Here is a 17,387-nt window from a genome sequence, read left to right as displayed (position 1 = left end):
CAATTTTTTTTTATTGTATTTATTGATTTTCAATTATCTCCTATTTTTCGCCCCCACCCGGAATCTCTATATTCTTAACTTAATTTCATTTGACACCCCCATCCTAACATCGAGTCCGGTCACCCCCAATCCTAACATGGTCGATTCTGGCAACCGCTACCCTGTTATCTCCGATTCCAGCCGCCTCCACACCTATCGTTGCAAATTCACGAATTTAGGTACACAACTTTTTTTCAATGACGTCAAGTATCAAGAATATTTAAGCTATATGTCACGAAGTCAAGATTGTAGTTTCTCTTTGAGGCGTCGACATCCACAGTTATGTTATTTGTTGGCCATCCCAACAACACATCATCAAAACTAAGACTTTCAGGTATCTGTCAGATGCTCTAACTTGAACGTTGTTTAAAAGGATTACATATTTTTCTATATTTTTTGTTGGTTTTGACCATGTTCGAAAGAAGTGAACTAAGTAGAGTTTGTATGTCTTTGAAGTTATCCAATTTTGGTTTTGACCATGCTCAATATTATAGGATCAGGGATCAAAAGTAAATGTTTGTTGATTGGAGTCTATCACCGGCGATGGAGATTGGTAGGGATGGGAAGGGGAAGGGAGCAAAGTGTTTTTAATTAAAATATTTTGAAAGAGAAACATGTGGTTAGAAAAGTATTATTGTATTTTTATATTGAGTTATTTGAGGATCACACACAACTTAATTTTTAAAAAACCTCAATTGGTTGTCATTAACTTGTGTACTTGGTAAGGCATAACGATATACAAGCCACAAGACTTAACTCGTGGCTAGGTAGAGGGTGCACCACGTTCGTGCACACCATCCTCGGTGCCACGACCGTGGTGGTTTGTGGAGAGTGAGACGATGAGAAACGCTCTAATGGGGGAAGAAGCTGTGATTACTAAGGGTTAAACGGCTACTTGTGGCATTTTCTTAAGAAAATCATATTTACTTAAACACACTCATCATCTCATCTATATATACCACTAAAATTTCACTCAAAGTCTTCATTATCTTTTATCTATTTTTAACACTATAAACATGGAATTTTTTGAAAAATATGTTTTTGTGATGACGGGGAGTTTTTCTCATCATTCGTTAATATTGTTACCAACACTGTTGATCAATATTTCATGTATGTTAAGCATACAAGAGCCATTGTCAACCAATATCGTCAAGCTTCATATGAACATTTGGTATGTGATTATTTTGCTGGGAATTGTATTTATAAGGAGGAAGCATTTGATCATCGTTTTGGTATAAATAAAGAGGTATTTTTACGCGTTAGTAACACTTTAGAGGCGCGGTATGATTTTTTAGCAGAACCGGACCTAGAGGTAGAATGGGCTTTACTTTTATACATAAATGTATGACTGCACTTAGGTATCTAGGTTACGGTATTACCTATGACGCAACGGATGAGTTTTTAAAATATATGTGAGAACCGCACGAGAGTGTGTGAAGTATTTTTGTGCATATGTTATGGAGGTTTTCAGCAAAGAACACTTGCGTAAACCTACTAGACGTGATATTGAAAGATTGTATATTACTAGACGTGATATTGAAAGATTGTATATGGCTCAGGAACAAAGCATGGTCTACCAAGAATGGAATGATAAGTAATCTTGATTATAGGGATGAACATATGGACCGAGGAACCGGCCGGAACCGGTACCGGAACCGGAACCCAATGGAACCGGTCGGCCCGGGACCGGGACAATATTCTTGTGGATTTTTGGAACCGGAACCAATAGGAACCGGAACTGGTAGAACCGACAAAAACCAGTAGAACCAGCAAAAACCAGAACCGTATGTTGCTATTTCTCGAGGACCTGTTCCAACATTGAAGGCACGACAAGAAGCGGTAGGAACCGGAACCGGTAGAACCGGCGGTCCGGTTCGGTTCCTATTTTCCACCAAGTTCAGTTCTCGGGCCGGTTCCAGCCGGTTCGGTTTCTTTGCTTATCCATACTTGATTGTATGCTTTGGGAGTGGGAAATTGTACAAATATATGACGAAGTAAATTTACCCAAGCTGAAGCTGATATAGGTGCACCATCTTTGATACTAGAAGTTGATGCATCTAATGATTGTGGATTTGACATGAGTTGTTAGGGGTAGTAGTATCCAACAATGACATAAACGTTCTTAGTAATTCCCCGATTTTCAACAATATACTGACCGGGTAAGCACCTAATATGTTTGTGATAGTGAATGGAAGAGAATACAAATATGGTTACTACCTTTTTGATATGATATACCCTAATTACGCTACTTTTGTGAATAAGTACCGGTTAGTACGAGATTAAAAAAATCACAAAAGGCAAGAATCTACGATGAAGGACATATTTAGGGAGGGAGTTTGGTGCATTAATTAAGAAGAAATGACATGTAGAGAAACACTGCACGACTATAGGATGACGATAAGATACACAACATAATATACACTTTTAACATATTATATAGTATGGCGGTTGAGCCAGTAGGACGTGCTATTTGCACGTATGATTTAAGGTTGATGTGGTTAATTAATCGTCCGCAATAATTCATTTCCATGTACAGATGATGAATACATGGCAAGAGCTCTCAAAATACAATCTATTGAAACGTGCCAAATTTTTGTACAAGACTTTACAGAGCATTTATACCAAAACAACGTCGTCGAGGACGAATAGTAATTTTATGTTTGAATTATGTCTTTTTTTGTAAGTTTTATTTTTATTTATGTAATTTTCATATTATTTGCATTTTAATTTTAAGTTTATATGTTAAATTATTAAAATTAAATATTATTAGGTTAGATAAAAAATGAGAAAATGTCATATTAGCCCAACAAATTTATAGCATTTGTTTTAAAAGGTCATTCTAAGTTTTTTTTTTTTTTTTTTTTTTTTTTTTTTTTTTTGTATTTGTATTTGTTTGTATTTTTTTTTAATTGAAAGAAATGAAGTATGAATTTACCTGCTAAAGTTGGGTTTAGTCGAGCCATGAAAGACAAGTCACTCAAATTTCAAGGGCCAAAAGTGTAACTTGGCATAATAATCAATTCAACTGTACCTGAATTGGGTGAAGGTGTTTAATGAAGTTGAAGAGTGGTTGAAGTCTTAAAGTCAAATAGCTAGTAGCAGTGTTGTACGTATTCATATCATTTGTTTGATAGAAATTTGTCTTTATCATTTATTTGACTTTGGCAGGTAAAACTCATATAAAATAAGTTTGAGAAAAAACACGAGATAGAAAACTGAAAGTAAGGAAGTTTATTTTGTGCAGAGCCTTTCGGTTGGCAGCTAAAAAAATATGAGTGATACCTTTGGGTGAGTGATCATGTTACAAGTGTAATTTAGCTTTGTATGATTGTAATTTTTTTGGTGATAATAAAATCCCTCTCTCTCTCTCTCTCTCTCTCTCTCTCTCTCTCTCTCTTTCTCTCGTTCGCCAGTAGATGTAGGTCAGGTTAGATCGAACCACTTTAAATATTGTGTACATTTTTGGTTTGTAGTTTTTTTTGTAGTTTTATTCCGTGAGTGTTACCGACATCATTTGTCGTTTTGTCTGAAGTCGCTTAACTTGTTTTGTTGAATACCCAAAAAAACCGGTATCAGAGCTATGGTTGAAGATGAGAAAGTTAAGATCGAAAAATTCGATGGTCAAGATTTCGTTTTCTGGAAACGCAAATCAAAGATTATCTCTACCATAAGAAGTTACATCTACCATTATCCGAAAGGAAACCAGAAGTGTTGGAACAAGACGAATACATGGCAAGAGCTCTCAAAATGCAATCTATTGAAACATGTCAATTTTTTTGGACAAGAGTTTACGGAACAATTATACCAAAACGAAGTCGTTGAGGATGAATAGTAATTTTATGTTTGAATTATGTCTGTTTTTGTAAGTTTTATTTTTATATTTGTAATTTTCATATTATTTGCATTTTAATTTTAAGTTTATATGTTAAATTATTAAAATTAAATATTATTTAGTTAGTTAAAAAATGAGAAAATGTCATATTAGCCCAACAATTTTATAGAATTTGTTTTAAAAGGTCATTCTAAGACTTTTTTTTTAATTGAAGGGAATGAAGTATGAAAAACAAGTTGGGTTTAGTAGAGCCAGCAATTTACCTGCTAAAGTTGGGTTTAGTAGAGCCATGAAAAACAAGTCACTTAAATTTCAATGGCCAAAAGTGTAACTTGGCATAATAATTAATTCAACTATACTTGAATTGGGTGAAGGTGTTTAATGAAGTTGAAAAGTGGTTGAAGTCTTAAAGTAAAATAGGTAGCAGCAGTGTTGTACGTACTCATATCCTTTGTTTGACAGAAATTTGTCTTTATCATTTATTTGACTTTGGCAGGTAAAACTCATATACAAATACGAGTGCTTTAAACCAAGGTTGTCAAGATCGGGATCCTATGTAGGATCGTTTTTGGGTTTGCAAGATCGGGATCGGGATCCTAAGATCCCACAAAATAAAACATAATTTTAATTTATAATTTTTAAACATGAAAAATATTTCAAAAATTTAATTTTTCGTTCAAAAGTTATAAAAACTTCAAAATATTAGTCGTAAGTCACAACACAAAATTATAAATGGTAAATAGGTAAAGGGTAAAAGACATAAATTGGTAAAAATAATTTTCATTTGCAAAAAAAATAAAATAAAAATAAAAATAAAATAAAAAATCAAAGGAAGGTAGGATCGGATCGGATCTCGATCCTACGATCCTACCTACGATCTTACCTACGATCTTACGATCCTACCTGCGATCCTATCCCAAATACGATCCTTTTACGATCCAGATCGTTTTTCAAACCTAGGATCGTACGATCCTACGATCAGGATCGCGATTTTGATAACCATGCTTTAAACAAATAAGTATGAGAAAAAACACCAGATAGAAAACAGAAAACTGAAAGTAAGGTAGTTTATTTTGTGCAGAGCCTTTTGGTTGGCAGCCAAAAAAATATGAGTGATACCATTCAGTGAGTGATTAGATTACAAGTGTAATTTAGCCTTGTATGATTGTAATTTTCTTGGTGATAATAAAATCCTCTCTCTCTCTCTCTCTCTCTCTCTCGTTCGCCAGTGGATGTAGGTCAAATTAGACCGAACCACTTTAAATATTGTGTACATTTTTGGTTTGTAGTTTTATTCCGTGAGTGTTACCGAAATCATTTATCGTTTTGTCTGAAGTCGCTTAACTTGTTTTGTTGAATACCCAAAAAAACCGGTATCAGTTGAAGATGAGAAAGTTGAGATCGAAAAATTCGATGGTCAAGATTTCGTTTTCTGGAAAATGAAAATCAAAGATTATCTCTACCAGAAGAAGTTACATTTACCATTATCCGAAAGGAAACCATAAGTGTTGGAACAAGACGAATACATGGCAAGAGCTCTCAAAATGCAATCTATTGAAACATGCCAATTTTTTTGAACAAGAGTTTACGGAGCAATTATACCAAAACGAAGTCGTCGAGGATGAATAATAATTTTATGTTTGAATTATGTCTGTTTTTGTAAGTTTTATTTTTATTTATGTAATTTTCATATTATTTGCATTTTAATTTTAAGTTTATTTGTTAAATTATTAAAACTAAATATTATTTATTTAGTTAAAAAATGAGAAAATGTCATATTAGCCCAACAAATTTATACCATTTGTTTTAAAAGGTCATTCTAAGTCTTTTTTTTTTCTTTTTTTTTTAACTGAAGGGAATGAAATATGAATTTACCTGCTAAAGTTGGGTTTAGTAGAGCCATGAAAGACAAGTCACTCAAATTTCAAGGGCCAAAAGGGTAACTTGGCATAATAATCAATTAAACTGTACTTGAATGGGGTGAAGGTGTTTAATGAAGTTGAAGAGTGGTTGAAGTCTTAAAGTCAAATAGCTAGTAGCAGTGTTGTACGTACTCATATCCTATGTTTGACAGAAATTTGTCTTTATCATTTATTTGACTTTGGCACGTAAAACTCATAAACAAATACAAGTGCTTCAAACAAATAAGTATGAGAAAAAACACCACATAGAAAACAGAACACTGAAAGTAAGGTAGTTTATTTTGTGCAGAGCCTTTCGGTTGGCAGCCAAGGCAGCCAAAAAAATATGAGTGATACCTTTTAGTGAGTGATCAGGTTACAAGTGTAATTTAGCCTTGTATGATTGTAATTTTCTTGGTGATAATAAAATCCCTCTCTCTCTTTCTCCCTCTCTCTCTCTCTCTCTCTCTCTCGTTCGCCAGTGGATGTAGGTCAGATTAGACCGAACCACTTTAAATATTGTGTACATTTTTGGTTTGTAGTTTTATTCCGTGAGTGTTACCGAAATCATTTATCGTTTTGTCTGAAGTCGCTTAACTTGTTTTGTTGAATACCCAAAAAAACCAGTATCAGAGCTATGGTTGAAGATGAGAAAGTTCAGATCGAAAAATTCGATGGTCAAGATTTCGTTTTCTGGAAAATGCAAATCAAAGATTATCTCTACCAGAAGAAGTTACATCTACCATTATCCGAAAGGAAACCAGAAGTGTTGGAACAAGACGAATACATGACAAGAGCTCTCAAAATGCAATCTATTGAAACATGCCAGTTTTTTTGGACAAGAGTTTACGGAGCAATTATACCAAAACGAAATTGTCGAGGATGAATAATAATTTTATGTTTGAATTATGTCTGTTTTTGTAAGTTTTATTTTTATTTATGTAATTTTCATATTATTTGCATTTTAATTTTAAGTTTATATGTTAAATTATTAAAATTAAATATTATTTAGTTAGTTAAAAAATGAGAAAAATGTCATATTAGCCCAACGAATTTATTGCATTTGTTTTAAAAGGTCACTCTAAGTTTATTTTTTTTATTTTTATTTTTTAAGGGAATGAAGTATGAATTTACCTGCTAAAGTTGGGTTTAGTAGAGCCATGAAAGACAAGTCACTCAAAGTTCAAGGGCCAAAAGTGTAACTTGGCATAATAATCAATTCAACTATACTTGAATTGGGAGAACGTGTTTAATGAAGTTGAAGAGTGGTTGAAGTCTTAAAGTCAAATAGCTAGTAGCCTTTAGTGTTGTACTTAGTCATGTCCTTTGTTTGATAGAATTTTGTATTTATCATTTATTTGACTTTGGCAGATAAAACTCATATACAAATATGAGTGCTTCAAACAAATAAGTATGAGAAAAATCACCAGATATAAAACTGAACGTAAGGTAGTTTATTTTGTGTAGAGCCTTTCAGTTGACAGGTAAAAAAAGAAAACTAAAAGTAAGGTAGTTTATTTTGTGCAGAGCCTTTCGGTTGGCAGGTAAAAAAATACGAGTGGTACCTTACAGTGAGTGATCAGGTTACAAGTGTAATTTAGCCTTGAATGATTGTAATTTTCTTTGTTATAAAATAATCATCTCTCTCTCTCTCTCTCGTTTGCCAGTGGATGTAGGTTAGATTAGACCGAACCATTTAAATATTGTGTTCATTTTTGGTTCGTAGTTTTTTTTTGTAGTTTTATTCCGTGAGTGTTACCGAAATCATTTATCGTTTTGTCTGAAGTCGCTTAACTTGTTTTGTTGAATACCCAAAAATCTGGTATCAGAGCTATGGTTGAATATGGGAAAGTTAAGATCGAAAAATTCGATGGTCAAGATTTCGTTTTCTGGAAAATGCAAATCAAAGATTATCTCTACCAGAAGAAGTTACATCTACCATTATCCGAAAGGAAACCATAAGTGTTGGAACAGGAGCAATGGGATCTGTTAGATCGGCAGGCTTTTAGTGTTTTCAGGTAGGTTGTCATTGGCAAAGAACGTTTCTTACAACATTTTCAATGAAAGAACAATGTTTGGTATGCTCAAGGCGTTTTCTAACATGTATGAAAAATCCTTAACGACGAAGAAATTTTTCTTGATACGACACTTGGTGAATCTGAAGATGAAGGAGGGTAGCTCGGTGACTGATCGTGTTAACGAATTCAATTCTATCATCTCAAGGTTGATTTTTGTTGATATTGAATTTGAAGATGAAGTCATGGCGTTGCTGTTATTATCTTCGCTGCCTAAAAGTTGGTCCAGAACAATGACAGTAGTTAGTAGTTCAGCCGAAGGTGCTAAGATGACATTCGAAGGTATCCGTAACTTAACCCTTGGTGAGGATGTGCTAAGACGGAGTTCCGGAGAAGATTCCAGTAGTCTTCTAAGTACTGAAGACAGAGGAGGCGGTGATAGATGAAGATCGAAGACAAGAAAGAGAGGTCAATCGAAGAACAGAAAGGATATTATCTGTTGGAATTGCAAAGAGAAATGTCATTTCAAAAATCAGTGCCCAGAGCCTTCGGCAGATAAAGGCAAGAAGGAAGTGAATATGACAGTAGATTCTGAAGATGATGCACTCATTTTTTGTGTCAAAAAAATCAACGAAATCCTGGATCATGGATTCTGGTGCGTCTTTTCATGTTTGTCATGCTAGAGAAGTAATGCAGAATTTCAAGCAGTACAAAGGGAAAGTCATATTAGCAGACAATAAGATCCTGGATATTACTAGAGTTGGGGATGTGGTCCTCAAGACGACTTGGGGTACAAAGTGGACTTTGAAGAATATCAACTTTATTCCAGACTTGAAAAGGATGTTAATATTAGTAGGGTAGCTTGATGATGAAGGTCACTATGTTACATTTGGTGATCATTAGTGGAAAGTGACAAAGGGAAACTTAGTTGTTGCTAGAGGTCAAAAGCAGGGTACACTTTATATGGTGGAAGTTTATGATGCTGAAGCACATGCTGTTGAAGAAGTTGGGACATCTACTATATGACACCAAAGACTTGGACATATGAGTGAGAAGGGAATGAAGATGCTAGCCTCCAAAGGAAGAATACCAGATTTATAGACTGTGACAGTTGAATTCCATGAGCCATGTGTTCTGGGTAAACAGAAGAAGGTTACTTTCACAAAGATATGTCATCCGCCCAAGTCCAGAAAGATGGAGTTAGTTCATTCAGATGTTTATGGTCCCACTTTAGTTTCTTCAGTGGGCAGATCCCGATATTACGTTGCTTTCATTGACGACTGCAAAAGGAAAGTTTAGGTTTATTTCTTGAAGCATAATTCTGAAGTTTTCAGCACATTCAAGAAATGGAAATCTATTGTAGAGAATGAAACAAACTTGAAAATCAAGTGTTTCAGATCAGACAATGGGGAGGAATTTAGTAGCAAATAATTTTTTGATTATTGTGTTGACTAGGAAATCAAAATGCAGAAGACTATTCCGAAGACACCTCAGTAGAATGGAGTAGTTGAGAGGATGAACTAAACATTGAACGAGAGGGCTAAAAACATGAGACTACATGTAGGTTTACCAATACTGTTATGGGCAGATTCGGTCAACACAATTGAATATTTAATCATAGAGGACCCTCATTCCCCATAGGTTTTAAGATTCCAGAAAAGCAATGGCAAGGTCGGGAGATTTCGAGCAAACACCTGAAGGTATTCGGTTGTGTCTCGTATGTTAAAGTTAAAAACTCAGAGAGAGACAAACTAGAGGTGAAGGCAAGGAAGTGCAACTTTATAGGTTATGGGTTGGATGACATGGGGTACCGCTTCTAGGATAACAAGAATAAAAAGGTTATTAGAAGTCGGGATGTGGTGTTCAACGAGAGTGTTGTATACAAGGACGAACTTGAAAAGATCTCTGGAAATGAAAAACAACCAGAAAAGAAAGATTAAGTTGATTTAGAAGAAATATTAGATGACAACGTTGTAAAACCTATCAGTACTCTAGAGATAGGTGAAACATTAGGAAGTAGTGGGAGCTCAGATGTATCATAGGATAGTATTTTAGAGGATGAGGTTGAAAATGAAGTAGAGACCGTTACACCTATTGTTCGTAGATCTACCAGAGTACGAAGACCTACAGTCAGGTATTCTCTATAAGATAATTACGTGTTATTGACTGGGAATGGTGAATCTGAGTCTTATCTAGAGGCCTTGAGGATGAAAGATTCCATACAGTGGAAGAAGGCTAAGGAAGACGAGTTAAGCTTGCTGGACAAGAACCACACTTGGTCATTGGTCAAGCTCCCAGCAGGGAAGAAAGCACTACAGAACAAATGGGTGTTTCGGTTCAAAGATGAGATTGATGGCAAAAAAACGATACAAGGCAAGGCTTGTGGTCAAGGGGTTTCAACAGAAGAGGAGAGTTGATGACAATGATATATTCTCTACAGTTGTGAAGATGACTACAATCAGAATGGTCTTGGGTATTGTATCCTCTAAAGATCTCCATCTAGAGCAGCTAGATGTTAAATCAACCTTTCTCCATGGCGAACTAAAAGGAGACATCTACATGACACCACGAGAGGGTTTTCCCACAGTTGGTAAAGAAAATATGGTGTGCAAACTCAAGAAAATTTTGTATGGATTGAAGCAAGCTCCAAGACAGTGGTACTTGAAGTTTAATAGTTTCATGCAAAGGGAGGGGTACAACAGACAGTCCTACAATTCATATGACCCCACAATACCCATTCAGATTCCCACCTCAAACGTCTTTGATTGTAGCTTTCCAACAAAAACGTCTTTGATTGCATCTTTCCAACACACCAGATTTCGTCTGCTGATACTGGTAATTGTTTCTCCTTCTCTTTCTTATCTGAGTCAGTTTCAATCCATGTTGGTTAGGTTTACAAAGGAATTGAAATCTAGAAGCTTTCAGATTCTTCATGTATAGATTATACAAATCTTTACCAAGAAATTTTACTTTCTGGATCTGGTTATATTACGTTTTGAAGATCTATATTTCTTGTTAATTACCAGTAGAATTCTATCTTTGTAAATCTCATATCAAGGGTTCTAGGGTTTTATATACTTTGATCTGTAATAATATGTTTGAATTAACAAACCTAAATTTTTTCTACTTCGTGATTGCTGATCTTGATTGCGATTGATAACAGAGCTTGATTCTGATTTCTGAAAGTGAGATATGGATGAAGATAGAGAGTCAACAAGATACTGGTGTCATCAATGTAATAGGCCCGTAGTCCCGATCATAGAAGTGGTAACAATCAAGTGTTCGAGTTGTCATGGTGAATTCATGGAGGAAATGGATAGTGTCACAAGCAACAACCACCACCACCGTGAAGATGTTCCTGACCGTGGTCAGTCGTTATGGCCTCCGGTCTTTCTCGGCATAGTGAAAAACCCTCACCGTCGCCGGATATTTTCCCACATCGACTTTGATGATGATAACGAGGAAGAAGACCGCCACCGGAGCTACAACTTCCAGGAGGGTGGAGACTCTGATTTGGACCGTGAGTTTGAGTCTATCATGAGGAGGCGGGGCCGGAGCTCTGCCACCATCCTCCACCTCCTCCAAGGTGTTCGATCCGGATATGAAAACAATACATCACAAGAACGTGATCGTGATCATGATCGGGAACATGTTATTCTGATTAATCCTTTTAATTTCAAGGCAGCGGTGGTGGGACCCATCCAATTGGTTCTTTAGGTGACTATTTTTCGGGTCCCGGATTAGACGAATTACTACAACATTTGTCTGAAATTGACCCGAATAGACACGAAACTTGACCCGCACGAAAAACAGGCGGTGGAAGTAATGCCAACTGAAAAAATCGATGAAAATTCGGTTCAATGTTCGGTTTGTTTGGATGATTTTGAAGATGGAAATGAAGCCAAAGAAATGCCATGTAAACATAAGTCTCATAGCAAATGTATTCTGCCATGGTTAGAGCCTCATAGCCCATGTCCCGTTTGCAGGTTTTAGTTACCTTCTGATGAAACAAGACCCGACCAAGAGGCAAACAGGTCAGGTGATAGTGAAGATAGGGATGAGAGAAATCTGAGGCGTTTGTCTCTTCCTTGTCCTTTTAGTACCTTATTCCGGCCAACAAATGTGCCCCAACCCGGCTCGATGCCATCTGCATCGAGTTCGGATTCGTCACCATGGGCTCGTAGAGCTACGAGCCCATGGTGAGGATGAGGAACAATAAGTTCTCATGTTTGTTAGAGAGTTGTGTACAGAGACCGGTTGGGAAGTGTAATGTTGAAACTTATCGGATTTCAAAAATGTATTTATACGTACTATATTAATGTTCTTGTGCCTTTCTAAATCGTATAATGACATATTTAGGCAACCAATTATGACCAATTTGCTATAAAGGTCATGGAAGTTGTTAGTGTTTAAGTTATAGTCATGTTCTTTGGATCAATAAACTGTGATTTGTGTTCCTCATGCATATAATAATGATTGTCCAAGAAAGAAATTAAGAACAACAAATAATCTCCTCTCATAGTATGTGTTTGATCAATTTAATCGTAAAACTAAATTAACATCTAAATCATAACATGTTAGGATGTTCCAAAAAAAATAATGTATGATTATGGAAAATCAATCATATCTTAAATTTAAAAGGATTTGTGTTTAAAGCTAGACACCTCTTCGGTTATTACATCAATTATAAAACATATATTCAGTATTATCATCATTGAAAGTTACATACTACGGGCAACTACTAGAAACGAGAAGTTGCCACAACAATTAAAGGAGATTTCTTATGGACAACAAGGCCATACTTCTCACTCATGTCCAAATCCTTTCCTTTTACTCCATCTGGTAATGCCAAATCGAACTTGTATATCACATTTGCTAATGCTAATTCAATGATGACTATGGCGAATTGAATTCCAGGGCACCCTCTTCGTCCACCACCAAATGGAAGCAGCTCAAAGTGAAGCCCTTTGTAATCTGTGGAAGTGTTCAAGAACCTTTCAGGCCTAAATTCCTGTGGTTCTTCCCATAAGGTAGGATCTCTTCCTATCGCCCAAGCATTCACAATCGCTTGTGTGCCAGCTGGAATGTCGTACCCCATTAGTTCCACATCTTGTGTTGATTCTCGAGGAACAAGTAGTGGAACTGGAGTATGCAAACGTAAGGTCTCCTTGATGATAGCTTTAAGATAATGCATTTTCTCTAAATCTCTTTCCAAAATCATGGATCTTCCTTGTGCTGTTTCTGTTACTTCTTGTTGTACTTTTTCCATTACCCTTGGGTGTCTTATTAGTTGTTATTGTTCCTTTAGCATCTTCATTGTCGTGTGCTTGTTTATTAAAGTCATTGATCCTAACAATCCCTTCCCTCTATTGAAATCGTCGAAGTGGGGCGATGACCCAAATATTTTAATAACGTTTATTATAATAAACTAATCATAAAATAGTAAAAGAAAAAAAAAAATCATGATGTCTAATATAAGGCGTGCCACCTCATTTGAATCAGTTAGACATTTCTCATAATTGTTCTTAGATCTAGTTGTCTTGCGGCGACGAACCACAACAAAATAAGTAATAATATTTTATATATTTTCTATTATTATTCATTTTTGATATACATATATACTTAAGATGACATTTTGTTAAAGCGTGGTGACAAGTACAATATAAAGCCAAGGTGTATCATGACGAGCTTTTAAGAACCTTTGAGTGAGACTATCCCAATGAAAAATCCAAATAGAAATAAAATCTACAAATTATACTAATTAAACCACACTAGCGACTTTGAAATTTACTCTAGTTTCAAATATAACTTGTGTTTAGTACATGGTAGTATCTATGAATTTTTTAATTTAGTTTAGTCGTAGTTCTAAATTTTCACCACATGAGTGGTTTGGTAGTTCACTATATAGTTGTTCTAATTTAAATCTTACATTCCTTTGTCTTTTAATTTTAATTTTTTAACAAAAACAATAGTTTCAAATATAGCGTGTGAGCCTCACTAGTTTGCTGCAAAAATTCGACAAAATTTACTTTGTGAGTAAAATTTTTTCATTAATATTGGTCATGTAAATAAGATTTACCATCCTTAATTATTTTTTTGGGATACAGAATATCTCACTATAAAATAACGATCACAATTCTTTATTTCAAAATTAAAAGATGAAAATAAAACTCTTACCAAAATGAGGGCTTTGATGACATCTCTATGAAAGGTAAAGCCGGTTGCGTTATCTCTTTGTACATCCAATAAGGTGTCAACTAGATCTTGATCTTCACGACATTGAGCATCCATTTCTGTTCTCTTGTGTACATGTTCTTCAACAACACATTCAAGAAAGTCATCAAATTCTTTAGCAACTTTATGTGCTTTCTCCTCTAAACCACTCAATCGGTCTATCCAAGCCAACCATGGAATATAATCACCAACATTGAAACCACTGAGCAGATGCATAAACCTGTCCATTATGTCTGCAAACGTTGACCCACCATATTTCCTCCCTAGACTCGCCATACAGACAATGTTATTCGTAAGCCAAAAAAACAGCTCATTAAGATCAACTAAAGAACCACAACTGTTTTTTATCTTGTCAATCATAAGAGCCACCTCTTTTTCCCTCACTTGTTCAAATGACTGGACTCGTGTATTATTTAGAAGATGAACTACAGCGATGCTCTTCAGTTGCCTCCAATACTCTCCATAAGGAGAAAACGTTATGTCGTTGGAGCCATACAAAAGTATGTCGGGAATTCTTAACTTGGGTCGGCTTGCAAATTTCAAATCATGGGTTTTCAAGATCTCTTTGGCTGCTTCAGGTGAGGAGGCAACAAGCATGGGCACGTTGCCAAGGTGTATCAACATGAGTGGACCATGTTTTTTGGACAGGGCCTCAAGTGAGCGGTGGGGGTTCAACCCTAGTTGGTGGAGGTTTCCGATGATCGGAAGCCTTGGTGGAGATGGTGGTAAATTTTTATTGGTCCTGGAAAGAGTTGAAATCCATTTGAAACTGATGAGAATTATTAAAACGATGCATGAATAGTAGAAAAAGGGGGAATTCTGTAAGAAAGAAAACATTTCCCTTACCAAGAGATTTTGATGCCCAATAATATGGAATGGTTTATATAAAAAGCTGAAATCTCAGCACACAACAATTCTATCATTATTATTTCTTGGAGTTAAGCGGTTCGTTTCTGTGGTATGTATTATACTACAATAGATAGATTATTGTATGGATAAGGACTACTATGCCCGTTTACGTATTTAGTTTTTTGTTTCTATTTTTTTTTTTTAAGATGACTTACAATGAAACTGAGTTGTTGTTCAAGAAACATTTTGATCAGGTAGCCACCCAGCGGTTTACAAGTTCAAAAAACATCATTACATTCATTTTTGTTGTTTAAAAAACACGGTTAAACTAACATATGTTGTTCAAGAAACTGCCCTAATAGTCAACTTAGACAAACATCAATTTCGTGGTTATATTCTCTTGCCAAGACAATTCCAAAGAAAAAAGAAAACACCATTTGATCCGGTCATTTTGTGAAAAATATTGCAAATCACACGGTCTCGTCGTTCTTCTCTTTTGTGAATACGCCGCACCCATCTCTTTACGAATTATTGGCCTCCCTCCCATTGATGCTCACACCTTTCCCCACTACTAGAAACAGAGGTGTCAATGACAAAATTAGCAATGTAAGTTATCCCAAGCTAATCAACGATGAGCTTCCAAACCAGGATTTCTATTCCGTAAATTCTAGCCATTTATAAATGGATTGGAGAGGGATTAGTGATGGATTCAGAAACAAAAAAACATCCCTCGCTAAATGCGAATTATCAATTTTTTTTTATTGTTTTAATTGATTTTCACTTATCTCCTATTTTTCGCCACCACCCCAAATCTATATATTCTTAACTTAAATTTCATTTGACACCCCCACCCTAACATCAAGTCCAGTCACCCCCAATCCTAACATCGTCGATTCTGGCCATGCACCACTACCCTGTTATCTCCGATTCCAGCCGTGTCCACACCTATCGTTGCAAATTCACGAATTTAGGTACACAACTTTTGTTCAACGACGTAAATTATCAAGAATATTTAAGCTATATTTCACGACGTCAAGATTGTGGTTTCTCTTTGAGGCGTCGACCTCCACTGTTATGTTATTTGTTGGCCATCCCAACAACACATCATCAAGACTTTCAGTTATCTGTCAGATGCTCTAACTTGAACATTGTTTAAAAGGATTACATATTTTTCTATATTTTTTGTTGGTTTTGACAATGTTCGAAAGAGGTGAACTAAGTAGAGTTTGTATGTCTTTGAAGTTATCCAATTTTGGTTTTGAACCATGCTCAATATTATAGGATTAGGGATCCAAAGTAAATGTGTGTTGATTGGAGTCTATCACCGGTGATGGGGATTGGTAGGGAGGGGAAGGGGAAGGGGAAGGGGGCAAAGTGTTTTTAATTAAAGTATTTTGAAAGAGAAACAGGTGGTTAGGAAAGTATTATTGTACTTTTATATTGAGTTATTTGAGGATCATAACACACAACTTAATTTCTAAAAAACCTCAAATGGTTGTCATTAACTTGTACTTGGTAAGGCATAACAGTATACAAGCCACAAGACTTAACCCGTGGCGAGGTAGAGGGTGCACCGCGTTCGTGCACACCATCCCTGGTGCCACGAACGTGGTGGTTTGTGGAGAGTGACACAATGAGCATCGCTCTAATGGGGAAGTATTTGTGATTGCTAAGGGTTAAACGACTACTTGTGGCATTTTCCTAAAAAAATCATATTTACTCAAACATGCTCATAATCTCATCTATATATACCACTAAAATTTCACTCAAAATATTCATTATCTTTTATCTATTTTTAGAAATATAAACATGAAGTTTTTTGAAAAAATATGTTTTCTGATGACGGGGAGTTTTTCTCATCATTCTTTAATATTGTTACCATAACTGTTGATCAAGAATTCATGCATGTTAAGCACACAAAAGCCATTGTCAACCAATATCGTCAAGCTTCATATGAACATTTGGTACGTGATTATTTTGTTGAAAATTGTATTTATAAGAAGGAAACATTTGATCATCATTTTCGTATGAATAAAGAAGTATTTTTACGCGTCAGTAACACTCACTTTAAAGGTGCGATATGATTTTTTAGCAGAACCGGACCTAGAGGTAGAATGGGCTTTACTTTTATACATAAATGTATTGCTGCACTTAGGTATCTAGGTTACGGTATTACCTATGACACAAAGAATGAGTATTTAAAATATGTATGAGAACCACACGAGAGTGTGTGAAATATTTTTGTGCATATGTTATAGAGGTTTTCAGCAAAGAACACTTGCATAAACATACTAGACGTGATATTGAAAGATTGTATGCGGCTCATGAACAAAGCATGGTCTACCAGGAAGGGAATGATTGGTAATCTTGATTGTATGCTTTGGGAGTGGGAATTTTCCAAATACATGGCGAAGTAAATTTACCTAAGGTAATATAGGTGCACCATTTTTGATACTAGAAGTTGATGCATCTAATGATTGTGGATTTGACATGTGTTGTTTGGGGTTGTAGTGTCCA

General features: G+C 35.6%; 1 protein-coding gene and 1 pseudogene across 2 annotated transcripts; one reads left to right on the top strand and one right to left on the bottom strand.

Moving 5' to 3' along the window:
• The first annotated feature begins 10,539 nt into the window (after nucleotides 1-10,539).
• LOC145120609 (E3 ubiquitin-protein ligase SIRP1-like) lies at nucleotides 10,540-11,990 on the top strand (annotated as a pseudogene). The gene is made up of 2 exons (XR_013714263.1): nucleotides 10,540-10,622; nucleotides 10,951-11,990. The product of XR_013714263.1 is annotated as an E3 ubiquitin-protein ligase SIRP1-like (transcript).
• A 380-nt stretch (nucleotides 11,991-12,370) lies between these two features.
• On the bottom strand, nucleotides 12,371-14,884 carry LOC145158028 (cytochrome P450 Tp4149-like). The gene is made up of 2 exons (XM_079076992.1): nucleotides 13,925-14,884; nucleotides 12,371-13,079 (listed from the first exon to the last, which is right to left on the bottom strand). The coding sequence occupies exons 1-2, from the start codon at nucleotides 14,856-14,858 to the stop codon at nucleotides 12,529-12,531; spliced, it is 1,485 nt and encodes a 494-aa protein (XP_078933118.1). The 5' UTR covers nucleotides 14,859-14,884; the 3' UTR covers nucleotides 12,371-12,528.
• Nucleotides 14,885-17,387: the final 2,503 nt, after the last annotated feature.

This window comes from Lactuca virosa, chromosome 1, assembly GCF_052849685.1.
Source record: "Lactuca virosa cultivar CGN04683 chromosome 1, Lactuca_virosa_CGN04683_v6, whole genome shotgun sequence".
Taxonomy (NCBI): Eukaryota; Viridiplantae; Streptophyta; class Magnoliopsida; order Asterales; family Asteraceae; genus Lactuca; species Lactuca virosa.
Note: the sequence above shows the minus strand (reverse complement) of the source record. Positions and strands in the feature narration are given on the sequence as shown.

Bases quoted from the DNA above. Each gene is read 5' to 3' on its own strand.
- LOC145158028 (XM_079076992.1), bottom strand. From the start codon at position 14,858: ATGTTTTCTTTCTTACAGAATTCCCCCTTTTTCTACTATTCATGCATC. The intron at 13,080-13,924 runs ATTGTGATCGTT...AGGAACAATAAC, and splicing joins TTTTAATTTTGAAATAAAGA to AACTAATAAGACACCCAAGG.